General features: G+C 36.3%; 1 protein-coding gene across 1 annotated transcript in view; it reads left to right on the plus strand.

The window, feature by feature from the left end:
- GPC5 (glypican 5) overlaps window positions 1–15,710 on the plus strand; it is a 1,362,497-nt gene that overhangs the window by 310,925 nt on the left and 1,035,862 nt on the right. The window contains exon 5 of the mRNA XM_036832100.1: window positions 9,695–9,820. Within this exon, the coding sequence (XP_036687995.1) occupies window positions 9,695–9,820 (126 nt within the window). The remainder of the gene's footprint in view (window positions 1–9,694; window positions 9,821–15,710) is intronic.

Consider the following 15,710-nt stretch of genomic DNA (forward strand, 5'->3'; position numbering starts at 1 on the left):
TGTGTTGGTTTGACCCTCCTTCAGCAAGAATCTTGTTAGATGTGCAACACTGCAACTTTGGGGTCCTGCAAACTGAGTGAATCCAAAGGATTTATAATCTTTATTGTATTTGGTTTGTCTACCTTTCCCAATGTAAGCTAAGCCTTATATACACAAAGTACATATGAATAATCATAATGGAAGCATGGAATTACTTTAATTCTGATCATAAGGACAGTATTTTATTTTATTATTATTTTTAAAGAAAATTTCTGGTTTATTTGTCACAGCATGGTTTGTGAGATTTGAGGGACAGTATTTTAGATGTCATAATTGGGTAAATGTGATTATGTATAATAATGATGTATTGTTCAACCCTGGTCAGCAATAATCCGTGCGACCTTTCAGAAGTTGGGCATACAATAATACCTGGGTTACATGTGATATTCAAGAGTAATTTTTTTTCCAAAAAGAGAATTACTAGAATAATAGGAATATAATTGAAGACTAAAAGAACTCATTTTCTTTGAAGCTGGTTAACTATACATTTCTTGACCCTAAAGCCTGTCTTAATGTCAGAATCCAGGAACACAAATATATGCATTGAGAGGTATACAGTAAGTGAAAATGCAAATGAGAATAATTTGTACCAGGCATATATTGTCTATCAGTTAGACAAGTTTGTGGATGGAGGTGGCCAGGAATATCTGACTGAAGTCATTAAATAAAAAGAAAAGAAAGAATGAGGAGGAAGCCCATTTATTGGCAGACTATCAAAGTGAAAGTAGTTCATTAATGTTCTGATGCTGAGAGAGGAAAATATTATCCAGAATGTTTTCTTATCCCCTAAGTCATGGAGTTTATAGTTAAAATGTTAGCAACCACAGAAAACATCTTACTGCAAAAGAGAGTAACATTCAAGATTTGACCTAAAATCCTGAATCTCAAAATACAGGTATAATGTTTCTTTGTATAAATGACCTATATTAGAATCATTAGATTTGCAAATATTCTGTTTGGCTAAACCTTTTCATTGGTCTTGACCCAGTCAGGTCCTAGACACTTTTTCTATTGGAAGGTTAATAGCATGCTTCCTGAAACTAGTATAACTGAACAAATAATTACATATTTTAATGAAAATGAACAAAGTTATGAGGTAGGAGAGAACATCACACCTCCTTTGGGATGGATGCTCAGTTTAATACTATCTGATTTGTTTAAATATTGGATGTTTGGTTCTGTGCTTTTTTTATAAATGAGTTAAGGTCTTTGTTTAAAGTCCTTTTTAATGGAGAACAGAGTCGGTGCTTTTTGAGGTACTTTTTTACAACATGGGAAAATGAGGTGAGAGCTTGTTTTGAAAACCTAGTTTTGACATCAGGTTTGAATCACTCTTTTTAGAGGAGGATGCTTTCAGAAAGGGTGCTTTTTACTGGGATATTAAATGGTAATGCATTGGGTTTGAGGGATATTGAAAAGTGAGAATAGAAGAGTCTATACTAATTATATAGATGGTTATGAATGTCCAGCTCAGGGCTGGTATAAAATCACCACTAGGGAGCCTTAAACACACAGCACCTGTTGGAAAAGAATCCTCTGCAGAGAGGATGGGAGGATGTTAGCATGTTTCCAGTACTTTTTCCCATCATTTTCCCTGTGCCCCCGCCCCAGTCTACTGCCCATCTTAACCATCTTAACACCTTCAGCTCTGTTGAGAAAGCACAGTAAATCTGTGAAGGAAGGGAAATCCCATCTCATGAACAAGAAGACTTCCTACCAGGAGGGAAAAACCTGGAATCATTTAGTCAGAAGAAAAAAAATCCTTCTCTAGGAGAATAGTGCTGATTCTGAGGTCACAGCTTCCATCCTGAGCAGCGGTTCAGGTGGGGTTCAGAGAGCAGACTTTATGAGTTAGTCTTTTAGAAAAAACAGCATTTTCTTTTTTAATCAAATATGAATGCAATGTGCTTGAAACACATTTCCATCTGTGATAAAACTCCCTGGTGCCATTTATTGCTTTGCTTCTTAGGGCTACATTCACCCTCTCCCCGCGTCTCTCCAGGAATCATGAAGCCTGTATAGAAAGGGACCAAGAAGCTAGATTTCAGTCTCCCTATAGCCCATCTGCCTGCATGTATTTAATTATTTTCAAGAATTTACAACGAGAACCATGATTGCCATAGAACAGAAATCTAAAGAAATCTTTAGAAATCCCTTCTCAAGCTCTATACAAATATTTTGTCAAATAGAATGACTTCGTTGAGAATTAAGTCAAATGATGAAATATAGATTCAGAATTACCAGAGAAAATAGCCCTTATCCAGAAACATGTGATTATGTATTTCCTCTGCGGGGCAGGAGACTGACACTTTAAATGTCTCCTGTTTGACAACCGTGGTCAGACACGTCCACAGGTTTGAGCCTGTTCATTAGTGCCATATTAACCTTAACTCTGCCTCAGGCCATTAACCAGCAAACTGCACATTTGACCTTTGTTCTACAGATATTTTCAAACAGTGTGTGCGAGGCACTGCTTTTAATTTGGGTTCTGTATTATGTGTGGACTGATGTGAGGGCTGAAAAAATCAATATATGTCATTAAATACAGAAACGTGTGGTCTGAAACATTCCACAGAGAAAAGTTCCATTCAAAAATCAGATTCTTCTCCAACACTTTCCCAGATAATCAGCTTTGCTCAAAATTAGAAATAGTCTTTTATATCATGTTCAAGGGAAAAAAGGCGAGGAAGTGTTCTATGTAACAGTTGATAAATGTTTTAAAATTGAAACAAATGCCCACTAGATGAAGACCTAAGACTGAGAGGTATGACTTTTGAACATAGCTCTGTTTCCAGCAACGTCTCATGAAATGAAATGCAAAATCAAATGTAGATTGGAGCCATATGCTTAAGTGAAAACAGCTCTCTAGAAAATCAGCAAAGTTTGAAACACGCTGTTGTCACCCTTTAAACCATACGTATGAGAAATATGTCAGCCTTATAAATTAAAAAGTAAAAATTGGCTTAATGGACTATTTTGATAAATTGTGCTAGAGTTGCTATATCCAGGTTTTGGAATAGTATACAGCTGTATAAAAATAAGTAACTCCTAGATTTATTAACCTGAAAAGGGTTCATGATATATTGTCAAGTGAGAAGAACCAATTGCATGTACGTGTATAGCTTGGTCCTAGTTTTGTAAAACCAAACCATCTCTGTCTCTGTCTGTTTTTGGTTATGTGTTAGGGTGCACATAGAGGAAACTGAAGAAAGCACCCCAGGCTGTTAACATTTGTTACCTCAGGAGGGAGGATGGAAACACTGTGGAGGGACAGATATGAACTTATTCTTTATGTGCCTTTTAGTTATTTAACTGCTCACCAAAAGATATGTTACTTTTGTTATTAAAAATGATTAAAGTCAAATGATAATGGTAAGCCAGTCGAAAGTGTAACTTGGTTTTAGAGTAGTAACTGGACATTCCTGTGTCAACCAAACTAGAAATGATTACTTCAGGGTGAATTGCATTTCCTTTCTTTCTTTTTCTTTTCTTTTCTATCCTTTTTTTTTTTGCCATGTGACAGATCAGGAGACTTTCTGGCACTGCAGGCCTCCAGGGCATGGGAAGCAAGGAAGCACTAACTATGTTGGTCCATGTTCCTCTCCAGTCAGTCAGCTCAGGGCAAGCAAGGCTGGAAGCTGTGAATGAGCAATTGTGTTCCAGCCTTCTTCCTCTTTCCTGTGCTAGCACAGTGTGCAAAGCTGTTCATTAGCCAGCGATCAGAATTTTCTCCACTCCCTGCTTCCTGCACCAGATCTTTCAAATTGGTAAAGAGATACAGATAAATCCTGTCTAAACATGTTGCTTTCTAAGTGCAGATTTTGGCAGGAAGAACTGATGTATCTCTTTTCTAGTCCACCAGTTTACTACTGTGTTCTGTGAAAAGTGTGATTATTTCTGTAAAATTTTAAAAACAGAGGGAAATATTCTTTTCTATAAAGAGACATTCAACTTTGATTTGTCAAATATCCAATATCTGCCCGATACTGCAAAGTGATGGCATTTTTATTAATTAATGAAACAACGATGTCAAGGTCTGCATGAACTAAATGCTTGACTAAATAACGAACTTAATAAATAAATGAGTCACTTTTCACAAGTCCTTCCACTTCTTTGGTTTTAACTTTCCTTAGTTATAAAATAAGAGGCTGCACATTAGTATCCTGTAGGAAGCTTTCAGAAAAACACAGATCCCTGGTTCCTACCCTGGACACAAAATCTGAATGTCTGAGGGAGAAATCTAGGCATACAGTTTATGTTTCCTTGGTGATGATAGAGTGCATTTAGGACAGAGAACTACTGGATCAAATCATCTTTAAGGCTCTTTCTAACTCTTGTCTTTATAATATAGTATACCTGTGATATATTAATTATAATGGCTATCTTACACCACAGTGTGACTAAACGTTAACGTGTCACTACATGTTAACTTCAGCATCACATATATATTGGGTTGGCCCAAAAGATCATTCGGGTTTTTCTGTGAGATCTTCTATATTCTCTCCATAAGAGTATATATATATATTCTCTCTCTATATGTTCTATATATAATATAGAATCTGCCTTGAACCTGTTTAGTAGAATCTGGCACAGCTTGTAGTCCTGCCCTTTAGATTTCTTCCATTTTCTAGGAAGGTGTTTCTGATACAGCTCCACAATCTAGGAGTGGGTCCCGTAATTTAAAGTTCCCCAAGTCAGCTGTGCTCTTTAAGGACTTTAAATTATCATTATCGTTTTTTAAAATTGTATTTCATGTAGAAACGTCTAATGCTGGAAGTTGTTAAAAAACTAACACCGCATCTGGGGCCAATTCAACAAGAATTTGTTAGGTGCCTGTGGGGTACCAAACTGTGGTCCAGACCCTGGGGATATAAAGCAGACATGGCTCTTGTCTTTAGAGAATGCACCCTTTAATCAGGGTGGCAGATATACAGACAGCGAAATATAATACCAGATAACCAGGGCTATAAAACAGATGGCAAGTGTGGCGTGAGAAACGGATAGACCAACAGAAGCGTCACAGGCTGGTCAGGCAAGGAGTTAAGGAGGAGATGAGGATAAAGCTGGATTTTGAAGGATGGGTAGATGGTTGACAGAGAGAAGTGGGAGGGAAGGCCATTCTGGGGAGAAGAAAAGGTGGCATCTTATGCAGTAAATATTGAGATTTCTGAGGCAATATGAGTTTGTGGTTTTGGCTGGGGTGTGAGACTGGAGGGAGGGGGGACTGTCATGGGCAACTAAGGGGCAAAGAGTAGAGAGATGATGAGCTACGGTAAGACATTTTACCTGAATGCTTAGGATTTTAACGCAGGAAAGTGTTATGGCTGTTTTCTGGAGCAAATTCTGCTAAGAACTTGGGGCATGCATTGAAGGGAAGATGGGAGGGCAGACCTAGTCAGAGAAATCATTTGTTAGACTTTTGTAATCCCAAATGAGAAATTATAAATTCGCATGTGGCTCTGACATATAGGCTTTGAATATATATTCTGACAAAGAATGTTTTCCTCTTTAAAAAATATTTTCGGAGTGTTACTCTTAATAATTATGTTTGATTTCTGTATTCTTGAGATGTCTTAAGACCAAGATGAGCAAACACATCTGTACGTAACACAGCTCTTCAAGGATAAGTAGCTGGAGGCTCTAACATCTTGAATTTATTTTTCTCCCAATTTTAACTGGAAATATTCTCATGACGGTAGAAAAATAAATGTATGGATATAGTCACCCTTCCAGCAACTTAAATTTTGAATCATCCGAAGAATATAATGTTTTATTCACTGTGACATTTCATGTACAACTGGAAAAGGAGGGCCTGGTGCATTTTTTTTTTTTTTTAAAGTAGGCTGAGCATTAAGCTGGGAACTGAAGTATGGATTCTTTTCTCATGATCAACATTCACTGGAGCTGTGGCAGTAGGTAAATGTTTTTAACCTCACTATGGCTTCTAGTTATTTGAGCCCTTCATTTCTTACCAATTCAACTCTTATTATTATTTTTCTATATCCAGTATAGATCTCCTGGTCCTTCAACGCAACCACTTTTTTGCAACACTAGTCTCAATTCCTGTGACCTCAAAACTGCCAAACACAGAATATAGAGTTCCAAAGTACGTTCTCTGCTCAATTTCTATCCTCACAAATCAAACCTTATTTCAACATTCACGTGGACTTTCTTCCATTCTTTTAGTCTCAGGGAATTTGCTCCAAAGCTAACCACTCTGTTTTCCATAATCCTTCCCCTCTCTTCTTTTCAGAACTTATGATCCATCAGTTATTCATTTGTTTTTCTTATCTTTGTATCAATTAAGAGAGACTAGGTTGTGATGTGGTACCAAACCACCTCAACCTATCATCGGTTTAGAACCAAAAAAATTGTTTTTGTTCCCAACCTATGCACATTTCAGACCAGCGGGGCTGCTGCTCAAGTTGCGGTTGCTGTGGCTTTAAGCCTCAGAGTTACAGAGCAGCTGCCATCTGAAACGTTGCCTGCCATCAGGGGAGAGGGAAACAGAAGCTGGCAAAGCCGCGTTGGTCCTTAAAGCTTAAGCCTGGAGGGAACAAACATCACTTCTGCGTACATGACTAGAACCCAGGGCAAGTCACAAAGACAAGGCTACCCTCAAAGGGTAGTTCACCTGACTGGGGAGGGGAAGACAATTAGAAGTTATCTTAAAACCTTTGCTTTACCTGTCAATTCTAGATTCCTAATGCTTTTCAAATCTATCATTTTCCTGATGTTGACTGGGAGGTTTTTTTCCCCATCCTCATACCTCTCCCTTTGGACTTGCTTATCGTCCCCTAAGTGACCTCACTGCCTTTCTGTTTCCACAATACTGCGATGAAGATGATGTCACTTGCTTGCTGGAAAAATTAATGGCTCTCACCACCCGAATAAAACTGAAACGTCTTATGATGATCAACAAGGCCGACTATAATCCGGCCTCTTCCTCCCTTTGACTGCGATTCCCATAAGCACACTCCTTACTGGCTAAACTAACTGTATGAGTCTCTGAATACACAGTGTTCCTCTTTACCTTTGTTTATCCTGGATTTTTGTTGGTGTTGTTTGCTTCTTGGTTTGTGGTTTTTTTGTTTTTTGTTTTTTTGCATGGAACACTGAAATGTTATCTTCTTATTTCCTGATTCTCTCTCTGTCTTCAAATGTGACACTACTTATTAATACTGTATTGTTATTGTGGATTTTTACCAGACTGTGCATTCTTAGAAGGCAGGGACTGTTTTCTTTAGCTATGAATCCCTAGCGCCAACACAGAGCTTGGCACTCCATAGTGTTTAGTATTTTATGACAAATAATTGATAGCCGATGGTTTATGGAATGAGTGGACATCTTCGAGGAGACGATCCTTTCGGAGAGAACGCAGGCAAAGGCATGGAAGTAAGTTTGGAGAGCAGCAAGCATCTCACTTTTGTGGAACCCGAAAGTGTGGTTTGGGTTGTTGCTGAAATTGAGATGAGAGGGTACCTTATATAGCTTTCTAAGAAGTTTGGGTTTCATGCTGTAGAGAATAGAGAGCCATTGATGGCTTTAAGCAAGTACGTGGCATAATCTGTGGACTACCAGATTTGAATTTCTATAGGTGGCTCTCATGGAGGATGGGAGGTGATTGTTAAAGGGACCGATGGGAGGTATGCTCTCCTGGTACAGTAATTCCAGAGAAAGATGATCAAGGCTTGAGCTAAGGCAATGGCAGTAGCATTGGGAAAGGGGACTGGAAAAGAAAGATGTGAACTTTCCCCCTTATGATCGATTGGTTGTGAAGGGAGAAATGAAACAAAGGCACCATTTACCAAGAGTGAAGTAGGAGGTTTGCGGGCCAAAAATTATCTATTCAGTTTTACATGATCAATTTGAAGGTCTCCACATTTGCAGCCATTTGTGCCAGGCCTCTTCATTTCTAAAAGATTCTTTGATTCCAAACATGTGGTCATTTATAGTGAATAGAATTCAGGACAGGAGCCATACATCTTCCTGTTCATTAAACCCCACCTCTCTAAGAAAGAACCAGTCAATTTCATCAATTATGTTTTCGTAGCTGCAGCATGAGAATTGATGTTTGTTCATGCATTCCAGTTAGTGGAACACAGCCATCACGGAGAGACTTATTTTCTAGTAGAGGAAATCGATAAAATATAGATAAGCATTTAACTGTGCTAGTGAGAAAAATAAAGCATCATTTTTTTTTTTTTTTTTTTTTGATTGAGCATGAGTTAGAGATTTGTGCTTCCTGCAACCATTTTGTTATCACTTGTCCGGTCAAGCTTTGCTAAAAATTTGATTAAATACTCACCGGACACTTGCCATGGGAACTTCTGATCTTCTCTATGATTGCAGATCTTACATATTTGAAAGTTATATTTATCCTTCCAACAGAGTAGTGGTTATTTACAACTCCAGCAGTTTCTACAGTTAGTTCTTTGAAAACCAATAAGAGAGAGAATTACAAGTTGAAATGGTTGAGCATTAGTGCTGTCAAAATTAGATTTAATTTTTAAAAATTGTTTATTCCAGCTATAATTTATAGACGCACCTGCTCTTTAATTTCGTTTTTAAAGAAATCATTTTAAAAGTATCAACGGAGAATGCAGTTTCATAATTGCTATATTTTAATTACTCATCCCACGAATTTCTGAAGTTTGCTTTCCTGCCAACGTTTCCATCTCCTGTCCCTGCCTTTTAGTCCAGAGGGGGCATTTCCTCTGGATCAGGCTAGTGGCTTTTCATTTCTTTTCCCCCAAAACAATTGTTTATGTTAAGAAGTTCAGTGCTAAAGTCTTTAGGACTTGGTCTTTTGAAATGCTAAAACCCAAGTTTTTGAGGCCTCAAAGCCTTGGTTTTAAAACTCCAAAGTCTTGGATTTCTAAATTGAAAAACTGCTTTTTTGTTGAATTTTCCCTTTCCATAATTGACGGTGAAAGGGGAAATATTGGGTTGGCCAAAAAGTTCGTTCAGGTTTTACAGGAAAAACCCAAACGATCTTTTTGGCCAACCCAATAGTATGAGAGGGAAAAAACTTAATAAATGTATTAAATATTACTCCCTCCAATAACTTTTATTTTCATGCTTCTGAAGTGTGTTACATACCTGGGTTCTCTCATATTTAGTAAAGACATGTTATTTGATGTTCTTAGACCCCAAAGAGAAGACCCAGATGGGAAAATCACCCAAGTCTACTAAACTTTTAATCAATAAGCAATCAGTCAGCTTGTTATAAGCCTCTGACATTTCTATATGGAAAAGAAATTTGTTAGTATCACTGTGGTTCAGATGCCAGTAGCTAGTGAGGTCTTTTAGGGAAGCTAAAGTGGTGTGTGTGTGTGTGTGTGTGTGTGTGTGTGTGTGTGTGTGTGTGTGTGTGTGTGTGTGTGTATGCATGCATATACTATTCACAACTTCTTGGACCTGGAGTTATATAAAGTTCATACCCAGTGAAAACTTCTATGTAAAGAATAAATTTGAATACATTTTTTAAAAAATGTAGTTTTTGTCTTGTTAGAAAAGTATTGAAAATATATGAAAATAAGAGAAAATTTTAAAAGTTGCATTCTAAACATTATGCATAACAAATTATGCTATTTATATTGGCATTTATTATGGATTTTTGGGTTTAATTGTTTTCTTTGTTTTTTCCATTCAGAGAATTTATCAACAGCCTTCGACTGTACAGGACATTCTATGGAGGCCTGGCTGATGAGCTTTGTGCTAATGAATTAGCGGCTGGTGATGGACTGCCGTGCTGGAATGGAGAAGATATAGTAAAAAGGTATTTTATGTGTAGTGGTCTGTGAAAACATAACGGCCACTTTCATCCTTGCTTTCTTTTCCTAGTTCTTGAATGCATTACTTCAGTTTTAACTTTGCCACACAGGTTAGAGGATACATTAATTCCTTCTCTTTAGTTTGTCAAAAATAAGTTTGATTCTTTTTCATATTTTAGAAATATGATAGCATTCTGTGGTGTTCTGAAAGTTCTCTCGTCTTTTCTGTCTATGGCTTACCCAACAATCCCACTTTTTCAATGAAGTATTACTTAACTTCTAGCCAATCTGTCTTGTTTCTCAGATATCTTTTTTTTTTAACTTTATGAGTATTAGAAAGAGAGGACATTCGGTGAAATGTGAATACCTATGGGAAGATTTGTTATGTGGATATATGTCACAGCAGCATTAATATGTTCATCCTACAGTTGTCTCTGAGTGTATGAGTGTGTGTGAGAGACAGAGGGAGAGAGGGAGAGGGAAAGAGGGCTGGTACTTTCATGTATGTCTGTTTGAGGCATTGTTTATTTGTATGTTGTCAATTGTTCTCAAGCTCAGGAGTGAAATTTTTCACCTTTTTTCTTCTCACCATCTAGAATTTCTAGAGTTTATTTTCCTTCACTTCCTATAACTGACTGTGCTTGCAAGTAATTTCCTGAGCTTGAGAAAGTCCTAGATTCTCCCTCTGTAACAATAGTGTTGGTCAATACAATTGGCCGGGAATTAGTCCTTTGATTTTCCAATGCTGGTGATTATCATAGATTGTAGACCTGTGCTGTGTTTGGATTCGAATGTTTTAGTGTATTTTGTTTTGAGCAATCTGCTAAAAGGTAAGGTGTTAAACTTTCTGATTTACAAACACACCTACTCTGTATAAAGATAGGTAGTTTTAGTTACCACTAGAATGATGAGTTCATTTAAAGTGTCCTTTAGCAAATTCAATTTACTATGATAAACATATACTGTAATTAATATGAATATAAATTTATGTAGTAAAAACTATTTCTGTGTGATCATATTCATTATAGTTAAAGGTTTCATTCCTGATACATTAAATGATTACTTGTAGTTTACATCCAAATATCTCATAGGGAATCTTTGATTTCACAGAAAATAATTATTGAAGGCAGGAACTATACTTAAATTTAAATAAAAAATTTGGCTGACATAGCTAGTGTTGTTTTTTCATTATGCCCCTTGGATGCTGAAATGTATTCTTAAATATATTTGTCTTGCCTTTACTGAGGGCAATCATAGCATGCATAGTATTTTGAATTCTTACAGTATTCATGTTAATAAGATTTCTGCCACTTAGACCTAGTAATTAATTCTACTTTGACTTATACTTTCTCTTTTCACATTGTTCAAACTGGAATTGAACATTTTTGTGTATTAATTTTTCTACAAGGGCTAATGAGAATTTCATGATTAATGAACAATTTAGTATAGAATATAAATATATTTAATATATCACATTACATTATACATTTGATTCTAGAACTGCAGGACCCTTAGTTTCAATTTGTCCCATTCCTCTCTATTTGGTCTGAGGTTTGTATAATAGGAAATACTGTTGGAGAAATCAATGATTTGGGAAAACTTTTTAGAAGGAGAGTATTTTCAACTCAAAAATATATTTTCTTCTACGTGATATATATTTTAAGACCTCATTCATGGTTTATGAATAAAGAAAGCTCATCTTTAGCAAGAACCCTCCTTGGGAAGTGTGCACATTTCTGGTAAAGAAAGTGAGCAATTCTCATTATTCTCACTTGCTTCCAGCTCCTGTCTTCCCTTTTCTATACCACCCAGCCTCCTGTTTGTCAGCTGCTTCTAAGGGCCCTATGTGACTTCACTCTCCTGTGAACACCTTTCACTTTGCTTAATTTTTTCTCAAACAGCCCTTCTAGCTCATCACCTTAGCTGACATTTTCCCTTTTTTGAGAGTGTTTTTTTTTTTTTCCCCCTCTTTTGTCCCTATCTCATGGGTCACCAACCTTCTCCCTTGCTTCTCTGGGCCAGCAGATGAACCTCACACACTGGTTCCCTACCACCATCTCTAGGCTACTTCCCAAATGAACATTTTTAGCCCTAATTATTTGCTAGCACTCAGCTGAGGTTTCACAAGAATCATCTCATTGAACTCTCCCAAAACTTTATTCCCTAATGCTTCAGAGTAAGTTGATGGGGTGCTATTTCTTTTCTGTTTGATCTTGAGAAAACTCTCATGTGTACTTTGACATTTTTAAAAATATAATTTAAATTGTAATTTCATTCGTGGCTCACCCAGTTCTTGAGATAAATTTAGAAAAGAATTTTTTTTTTCAGTGCAAATTCAATGCTGAAATATAAATATCCATCATATCTAGTTAACTGATCATGGTATATTGACAATGGAATATTACGTGGCAGTCAAAAATGATTCGTATTTATATCTGCTAAAGTGGAATAATTTCAAGTAAAAATAGATACAGACAGAGAACAAACATATGGATATCAAGTGGTGGGTGGGATGAATTGGGAGATTGGGATTGACATATATACACTACTATGTATAAAATAGATAACTAATGAGAACATACTGTACAGCACAAGGAACTCTACTTGGTGCTCTGTGGTGACCTAAATGGGAAGGAAATCCCAAAAAAGGGGATATATGTCTACGCATGGCTGATTCACTTTGCTGTATGGCAGAAACTGATACAGCAGTGTAAAGCAACTATACTCTAAGAAAAAAGTTAAAAGTTGGATATTAAATATTTTATCAACAGATTTGCATAAATAAAAGTACTGACATTCATTGCACATAGAATATTTCTGGCCAGTTACATGAAAACTGCTAATATATTTAAAGTACTGGGGAGGCTTTATATTTTATTTCCATTGTATTTATTTATATTTAATGGAAACAGATGTTATAGTGATATTAGAATTATGAGCCCTTATTGCTTTTTTCTTTTTATAATTCTTTTTTGAAATAAAAGCGCTAGTTTTACATTTCATTTCTAACCAAATTGGATTTTTGTAGTAATTTTGTGATATAATTTTTTTCAAATCATTAATGGATATGTTTCAAAAATTCAGTAGTTCAGTAATCTAAGATGGCTTCAATGTAAAGTCAAGTTCTAATGAATGTTACAATCCCGAACTATTAGCAGCTTTTTCCTTGAGAATAAACAGAGTATAGCAGCGATCAGTGTGTGAAAACGCTAAGATCCCCATATAGAATATTCATTTCAGAGACCTGCAGTTGGTTGATACAAATAATGCCTTCAAATTTTGAAGAAATGAATATCAAGTGAATTTGTTCCACATTTGGGGATCATAGGGGTGTTTTCCTTTCTTATGCTGGGTTATAATATTCATCAAGTTCATTCTAGAGAATATATGACAAACACATCAATAGGATAAATTTGTGGCCAAGATTGAGCATCTCATTCATTGTTAAGAACGAAGTGATTATTTTGGCAAGATTTCTTCCCCTGGAGGCATTTTTTAGGAGATGATTGGTCAGATTATTTATGTGCACAGACGTGCTGCCTCAAAGAACAGGAGAACCATACAAATTGTTTCAGTATTATGACAGGCCTATAAACTGGGTCAAATCACCTTTGTGCTCATCAAAAGAGGTGGAATTCCTCTGTGGTTGTAGATGAAATATCTCAAATCGTTGTAGCATATTAATTCATGAAACAAAATCTATTTTAATTCAAATGATTTTAAAGAGTGCATGCATACCATATACACTATCACGACACTGAGGTCCACAGTTCAGATGATTTCTGATTAACGATGAAAATGTATTACTGAAATCCACATAGTCTCTAACTCTTAAAGTCCCTCTTATCTACCCCTCCTGTCTCTTCATCGCGAAACAAAATTGTTCTCTGAAAGGCCTGACAGTGCTTACTCTGTTCTCAGATCCTTGTGATTGCAAATTGATTGATTGTTGGCTTGCGTTCGTCTTTCTGAGTACTGAAGTTCAGGTGACAGCTACTTAATTACCAGGGCTTCCTTTTCCCTTTTGATTAATAGACAGATAATCCAGTAACTCTCCCTCGATCTCCAGGAATTTATAACTTCCGCAACAACTCTTAAACTAGCCAATAGCTGTTAAGTATCCCCCCAAAATTAATAATCCATGTGATTTCTACTTCATCTTGATGTAGTTAATGTTCTGTAATGCTTCTATCCTAACCCAGTGTTTTCTTTTTGAACTCTTACGATAAGGTGCCCCTTCTCAACATATTAGAATCAAATTTTTTAAAAATCAGATAAAAATATAAAACCTTAAAAATCTGAGATTTTATACTTATCTATTATCAGTTTTCTTTCCATCCAGACAATGACATTTTTTCTGGCCATAACTTTTTTTTACCTCACTTTTTTTTCTCCTTTACCCATTATTTATCTGGAAAGACACTTCATCTTCAAATTTTCTTTTTCTTCCTGACCTTCCTACATATTATATATTTTTTAAACACCTGGCTTAGTTTCCAAATGTCACAGACTACATTTTAAACCCAACCAGGTCTCAGGATTGTTCTGAATTTTATTACTGTAACAACTGCTTGTTTTTCCTATGTTGCTTATGCAAAGGCAGTATGTTCTTCATGACTTAAACACTAGTCTGTTTTCTACTTTTTTTTCCCCTCGCAATTTCTACCTCTTCAATCAGGTTTATAATACTGAATTAAACCTTTGTAATAATCATCACTGTTATCATACCTATGGCCTGTCTTACTTGGTTCAGGATTGGAGGTCACTTAAAAGGGGTGACTACAAGGCGTCCCCACTCCTACCCCATTGCAACAATCTGCCATGGACCTTGATATTTCCACTATTAATGGAATATTTTGAACTAAATCATTTACTCCATACAACTGTGTATACAGTTTTGCCAGACTCCCACTTTTATCTTGGGTCCTAGTGGAATGAATTCCCTCATTTGTGTTTTATTGTAACCTCTAAGTCCACCATGACACTTTGAATACTTTTTTGTATTTATATGTCATATATCTTCCTATCTACTGAAATTTATTTTATAACACAGCTTCTATATCTGAGAGGCTAAGAGCAATGTCCTTGAACACCTATCAATAATTTTTTAAAGATAACAGGACTCTGAGGAAAAGGAATTTTTATAAGTGTTAGTGAGAACTAAGTTATGGTGATTTGGGGATGTGGCTTGGTGATAACATTTTGGTGGGTAATATATGGTTCCAAAATGAAATTGAGTGTTGGAAAAATGAGAAGAAGAGAGATGAATCATGAAAGTTTCTACCTATGGCTGACTCTGGATACTGATTTTTTTTTTCTGTCTTAACCTTAAGATCATGCCTGTCCCATTGTGTGTACTTCCATAGACATTTGGTGAAACCAGACTCTAAAGAACTCTAAGAACCTCCTGTCTTAGAGACATATTATGTCTGATTGTCTTTATCATAAATGAGGCATCTGGGTTGGGGGTGGGTAAAAGTGCCAAGGCCTGCCCAAGGTCAAAAGCTGAGTCTGCTATCTTCAGCATGGGAAGAACTGAAACATTTTTGCTCTTTTGTGGCAGAAATAAAAAGTGTGGTTTTAGATATATTATAAGAGACTGTCGAATTCCTCACGTTGTAGAATACACAGTCTAGGTCCAATGGGACGAGTATCAGTATGACTGATGTATTAGGTTCTGAATGAGCATAAAATGTGTAGAGTTCTTGGCTGTGTACCATCTTTCTGCCTTACTATAGTATACTTGCTTGGCAGATAATTTTTATTTAAAAGTTAGTGTCTAAAATAGTTATCCCATAGTTTGGTTCTGTAGAAAATAAGAGAAGGTAGCAAGGGGATGCACATTTTATCAACTTTTCTCCAAGTTCCGACATTCTTAACTAGTATTAAAGCCTA

This window comes from Balaenoptera musculus, chromosome 18, assembly GCF_009873245.2.
Source record: "Balaenoptera musculus isolate JJ_BM4_2016_0621 chromosome 18, mBalMus1.pri.v3, whole genome shotgun sequence".
Taxonomy (NCBI): domain Eukaryota; kingdom Metazoa; phylum Chordata; class Mammalia; order Artiodactyla; family Balaenopteridae; genus Balaenoptera; species Balaenoptera musculus.